The 6,637-nt window shown below is 40.0% G+C and overlaps 1 protein-coding gene across 1 annotated transcript; it reads right to left on the bottom strand.

The window, feature by feature from the left end:
- Positions 1–314: 314 nt before the first annotated feature.
- LOC118562932 (lactadherin-like) lies at positions 315–4,788 on the bottom strand. The gene is made up of 3 exons (XM_036136210.1): positions 4,592–4,788; positions 636–761; positions 315–549 (listed from the first exon to the last, which is right to left on the bottom strand). The coding sequence occupies exons 1-3, from the start codon at positions 4,665–4,667 to the stop codon at positions 338–340; spliced, it is 414 nt and encodes a 137-aa protein (XP_035992103.1). The 5' UTR covers positions 4,668–4,788; the 3' UTR covers positions 315–337.
- Between the last annotated feature and the right edge of the window lie 1,849 nt (positions 4,789–6,637).

Here is a 6,637-nt window from a genome sequence, read left to right as displayed (position 1 = left end):
TTCACTGCTGATGTTGAGCTAGCACTCAAAGAGCATCTCACTCGACAGCAATGTGCAACCTTCATTTCATACTGAACTATGTTTTACCCAAAAAAGTTTCCATACATTTACCTTACAATACAATGTAATTTTTCATGTTTTTCTTATTTTTATAAATGATTTTCAGTATTTCCTTATACAACAGATGCTCCATGCAAACACACACACACACAAACCACACAACAACACACCACACACATATATATATATATATATATATATATATATATATATATATATATATATAGATATTATATATATATATATATTATTTTTTATAAAAGCCCTTCCAAACATCTTAAATAAAAACAAAGATTAGCTTGGGAGTTGTAATACTAATTGACATCAGCAAGCAAGGGTAAGGCAACAACAGCTTACTAATCTGGCAGTGCACTCCTTCAAAGCCGGGCTGACACCTGCAGACGTATTCGTTGAAGACGTCCCCCCGTCTGGTCGGAGCGACGACCTCGCAAGACCCGTCATTCTTACAGGGGTTTGGGCTGCAGGGTCCTGCGAGAAGGAGGAAGAGTAAAATGCTTCAGTCGTTGCCGCACACGTGGTTTCTCGCAGCAGAACTCGCCGTTTTTCCACTCTACCTGTCTCTGTCAGGTTACAGGTGTCCCCAGCGAAGCCATCTGTGCAGATGCAGATGAAAGGGTCCTCTCCTACTCCCATCACACACGTGGCTCCATTGTGGCAAGAGTTCACCTCACAGTAGTCAGCTGCACATGACAAGGGGAACGGCGTGTGAGGGTCATTAAAAAATGCTGCTGGCCCACTGCAATACACTAGAGATGCATGAACTGATTGATATTATTGTTTCCAATTTTCCTTCAGCAGACTAAAACGCGTGCTAACTCATCCGTGTGAACTTTATTTGAACTCAGAGGTTTAATTTGGCAAAAGATGAGCGTAAGAAAAATAGTTGGAGAATTACGACATATGGGGTTGGCTGATGCATTTACAGAGTGAAACAGCTGGAGTTTGTTGTTTGGGTGTGTTTAATAAGGATAAAAAAGTGACTTTTTATATATTGACACTAGGAACTCTAGTGTCTTTCATTATTTGAAAGATGTTCCTGCTCTGAAGGCGCAGTCTCTTAGATGCTAAGGTTCACTTGCACATGTCTTGGTTACGCTGAGATGTTGCTTGTACAAGCATGCATATTGCATTTTTCTTACATCGTTGTGTATATCGGCTGCTGTTTTTTCCTCTGTTTAACTTGAATATTTCCTTTTTTTACCTGACCATGCCATATTATTAATAACTGTGCAATTCTTACTCTGGTTTTATTTTTTTACTTTTATTTTGCCTTTCTGATAAGTTCATTCTCTGATGTTTGGAACTAATTTGAGATGAGATTAGCTAATTCATTACTGATTTAGTATGTAACTGTCCATGTGTTTGTTTTTTTTACCACTGTCGGCCCCAGATTTCCCCATTGTGGGGCAATAAAGGAAGTTTGTATCTCTTATTTTCTCAGTTTAGCAGAAAAATACATAAAAGAAAAGAAAAAGAAGCCTCAGAAGCCTCGTTTGATGACACAGAAACATCTCTAATAAAGTTTATACATTTTGAACAATCCCACGTTATTTTTCTGACATTTTGGAGATGCAAAAATCTGTATTTTTTGGCAGGTTTTGACCTGCTAATACCAGAAGTATAATATGAGAAGACGACAAAAAAGCATATTTTCTTACATTTTTTGGCATAGGGGTGTTTAAATAGTATAAGCAAAGATAGCACAATACCGTAAAACAGGGTTAGACTATTTTAAAACTAAAAACAAACCGATTACAGAGTTGAAAATTTCAGCATCTTTTATTAGCATGGTTAGCATGGTCAAGGTTTCAGAATCTAGCATGCTCCCTTTAAGTGGTTGAAAGCTCCTGAGAATAAATCAGAGCAACTTTCTTAGATTCTGTTCAGCTCTCTTATCTTCTAAAAGTCGTGCTCTCTCTCAGAGCCCAAATAAAGTTAATATTTGGACATGTGAAAAAGGCAGTTTTCTTTCAAATAGATTCTTACATTACTGTATTTCCTCTTATTTCGTTTTTAAACACCCCACTGATACTGAAGATTGCTGACTTGGACTCCTTAGTTCACGCACACCAAAGAGCATTGTTGTCAGAGTGATCTAGTAGCCCTTAGTGTGGTACATTCATTGACTGGAAAATGCTGTAAATGACATGCTGTAAAGAGGAGGATCTCATAATGGAACTGAGAAGACAAAGATGAGAAATACTGGGAAGGTGATTGCTGAATAAGAATGGCAGGTGAGCTGACAGGAGAAGAACAAAAGCTATGACGAGTGGGAAACCTTAACAACTAAGAGGACAGGAAAATTACAAAACAAGAATCCAGTTAAGCTTAATGATAAAATATATATAATAGAGACACCTGCTGCACAACAATGTTGAATATCAGCTAATGTTTGAGCTCTGCACATTTGGAGCTGTCCCACTGAGATGAAATAACATTTCATTTAAAAGACTACATTGATACATTATCAAAGTTATTCTTATCTGTGGTCTGATGCGCTTTATTTGGACTACCATCTTGTCATACAACAGTACTATTTGATCTAAATGGAGCCAAAAAGAGTAGTCAAAACTAAAAAAGCAAGAAAAACATTGGTGGATGAATATTTTGCCAGCGATGCACTTTTACTGTTGGGAGTCTACAGGAAACCACAAAGTCACACTGGTTTCAGATGAGCAGATTAGCCGTGTCATTGTATATGACAAGATCTGTGTGAGGATTTTTTTTAAAACCCCACTGGAAAATAGATTTCAGAGTTACAACAGACAAAAACAAGTAGATGGATATTAAAAAATATCAAACATTAACAAAAAGTTGGACATAGTAAAGTTGAAGCCATCAGAGACATTGAAACATGTTTATCCTCGGGATTAGGATCTAGTGGGATAAGCCGGGTTGAACAGAGGCATGCGGCCCTCTCAGGACTCGGTTACACAACATTTCAGTGCAGCAGCTCAGGAGAATCTGAGGACACGCACAGCACACCTGACCAACAAGAGCCAGATGAGCCAATACATATGTATGAAAACAGCGTGGCCAAAGAAGTCGAGTCGTTCAGTCCAAAAGAGCCAAAGCACATGGTGACCACAGAGATGAGTATAGCACATCGTAATTCCTCCAGGTCAGCGGCACATTTTGCATGTTGACCAGAATTTAGGTGAGTCGACAGCTGCTTCCTGCCGGTTCCAGACAGGAGCACATATGGTGATGTTTCCTGCACCAGCTGGGACATTCTGGGACACCGCAAAGCTGTCACAGGAACAGCAAAACTAGAACATCTTAAAGTAGAACACGTATTGTTGTTGTAAACGTGTTCACATTTTGGAGTGTTGTGCAAAACTCTTTGGCCCTTCCTCGCTTATTCATTTTTGGCACTCATACAGTCAAATGCTCCATCAGACGTTGCCCCAGGACATACATTTTATTGTGTTTTTGGAGGTCCTTCAAAGTTTTTTTCTTTCAACATCTTTGGCTCCTGGAGACAGGGAATCAGCCAGGCTTAAAATCTACACAACAACATAGCAAAGAGCCAATTCAAAGTAGACCTTTAGATCCGTTTTCTATTACCATGTTCAAAATTTGTTCCCACTTCAACAACATACAGCTGATAAGCTGGAAAATTCAACACGTTGCTGCCGTTTTTATGCTGTCAACATGAGCTGTAGACATCTCTCAATGTCAGGTCGGTTTGTTTTTAGGTCTGACTACTCTTTTTTTTTTTTTTCCTACTTGTCCTCTTTCTGTATTCATTGAGCTCATACTGATCAATATGCCGACACGTTCAGATGCAGGGAATGGACTAAAAAAATGAGTTTTAGAAAAGCTGCCAGAGTCCAAATTAAAAACAGAAGCAAACAAAACAGAAGAAACACTGATTGTGTGCTCTTTAAAAGATTACAAGTTTAACAGTGAATATGGAGAAATAAAGGGATGACTCATATTGTTTACGCAGCTCTAAATCGTGAATGGTGCACAATGCTAAACACGCAACACCAGTACGTGCCTTTTGTTTTGCCAACCGGTTTCTTACAAAAAACCTCTGTGCAAAATAGGCCTTAGTAATAACAGTGTTGCGTGTAATAACAGAGCTAAGTCACATTTAATGACCATTCTGCCATGACAATAATAACCTGGTAGCTATGAGGAGAGGATTAATCTTATGTATCAATTACAATTTTGCCACATTCAGCGGAAAAACTCCGTCTCTCTCCTTCTCTCTCTCATTCACTTATTCCACATAAGGATATTTTAAGGAAAACAAACAAAACATACACATTGGCTGTTTTTCCCCCCTTTCTTTTCTTACTCCGTCTTAAAATTACATCCCAATGGGAAAAAGGAGAACACGGTACCATAGAAAACGAGAGCTCTGATTGAGTCTCCATTCAGTTGTAGAGACTTTCCTGAGCCAACACCCAAACGCAATAAACAGACTTTACGAGGAGTTTTAAACACAGCAACTCTGAATGGAGACGCATCGTCTCAAATCACATTTACCGAGAAGACGTACCTCTGACTGAACACACGCAAAGCAGCAGAAGGAAGGATCCTAAGGTCGCTGTAGTTATATCCCCTGTAGCTTTCATAATTGTTTTTCCCTCACTTTAGTTTGTTCCGTGGAGTTTTTGTCGGGTCAGAGCTGCGCGTCACCCTGAATTCAACAAGTGCTGCCTTAAAGTGCTGTCGGAAATGTCAGCACTCAGACGCGGTAGCTAATGGACCTTACCAAGCTCCGCCCACAACTGACCTAAAATTCTGAAGTCTCACAAACAAAGCCTCGCAGCGCTACGGAAGTTTCTATGTAAACATGGCGGTTTCCACTTGGACTGATTCTTTGCGGAGTATTCCTGACTCGATTAGTGCGTCATTTCTGCCTGATTTTGAAAAAATATCATCGACAACAATGGACAGAGGAATTAACAAGTTCATGTCATCATTTTTGGATGAGTTAAAGGTATTTGAGCCACGCGATGCCTCCAAAGTTGTGCAGGTCACAGCAAAATGCTATCGGTCGATGAGGGAAACGGCAGACCCTCACTCCCCCAGCATTAATATAGATGTGGACAAGATAACTGATGCCTATTGTTCTTGCAAGGCTGGGTAAGTTGTGCATTCATCGTTTTGTCTGTTACTTTTGAAATCCGTGGATAATTCCTGTGGTTTGTTGGCAAATGTTTGTGTGGCTAGCCTGATACGCTGTACTTGGTGCTAGAGTGGCTAACACGAGGAACAGTTTCGTCCAAATTGTGTGTACTAACAAGCTCTCTGCTCTAATCGATGGTCTCTTGTCTTTGCTGTCCTGCCTACTTGCACTTTCCGATGCTCTTTTTGGTACGCGCCTAGCTTTATGCACTCGCGCTCTGTCTGCTGGTGTCGGATAAGGATGGGACGCTGTTGGCCCATCCCCGCCGACAAAATGCTAATAAATAAATAAATAATAAGCAATAAGTATTATAAATTTGCTTTAAGTATTAAAGCAAATTTATAATACGTACACCAGCACACACTCCCTTGTTCTTGTTGATCCTACGAAGGTTGAGCTGCTCGTGTGGTCGTGCACAAGCTTTGATCCAAGCCCGGCATTCTGCACCTGATTTTGGAAATCTGTGAATTTTCCCACCACAAATACGATCAGGATATCTGACATCACCAGTACAGATACCCCACTGGCAATGGAGAACCATTATTTTTTATTATTTTTCGATTATTAACTCGAAAACTTTATGCCGGTATGCTAGTACAGCAGTAGTCTAGCACTACATTAGCTTGTGTTTGTGAGACTTCTTCGAACGTTGTAGCCACTCTATGACGTAGAATGGGCATCAGCCAATGAAAAGCGGCCCCTCTGGTAAGGTCCATCCAGCCAGATTGCTGGGATGTTTTTTTTTTTTCTGATTGGCTGATTCCCGATTGAGTTGACGTCACGTGATTAAAGTTTACGGCCTCGGAGCGTGAACGGCGGCACGGAGGAGGAAAAAGTCCAATATGTTCTCAATATTTTCACTTGTTCACTTGTTTCTATTATAGCCTAGTTTGAGAATTCCTTTAAAACAGCAAGTCTTCTGATAGAATGATAAAATTACAAAGCATCCACGATTGTAAAAAAAACAAAAAAACATTTCTACACAGCATGTGTTCATAAATTACAATCACTGAGATCATCTGTGGCACCACAAGGGGGGGGGCGGGGGGGGGGGGGGGGGGGGGGGGGGGGGGGGGGGCTGGTGGGTCAATGTCCATTCTTAGAAAGATGTTCCCCTCCTTTAAACTGTCCCCTACTTAGATTCATATTCATCATCTTTTTTTAGTAATATAAATTTACAAGTAAATGTCATCTTCAATGCATTGTAAAAAAAATTATTGAGTTGTGGAAATAATGGTAAATTTTGCTTTTCTTTTAGGTTTCTATTCAAATTTTCCTATGGGCAGCGGTTTGGATCAAGACTAAAAATTGCTACCTCCATTCTCACTCTTCACAAAGCACACTGCACAACACATGACCCTCAGCAGAGGGAACCCCAGTGAAGGTCTGAGTTGAAATTTAAATTTCGATTTG

The sequence above is a fragment of the Fundulus heteroclitus genome, chromosome 4 (assembly GCF_011125445.2).
Source record: "Fundulus heteroclitus isolate FHET01 chromosome 4, MU-UCD_Fhet_4.1, whole genome shotgun sequence".
Lineage (NCBI taxonomy): Eukaryota > Metazoa > Chordata > Actinopteri > Cyprinodontiformes > Fundulidae > Fundulus > Fundulus heteroclitus.
The sequence above is the reverse complement of the archived record's forward strand: the minus strand, read 5'-3'. Positions and strand labels throughout refer to the sequence as shown.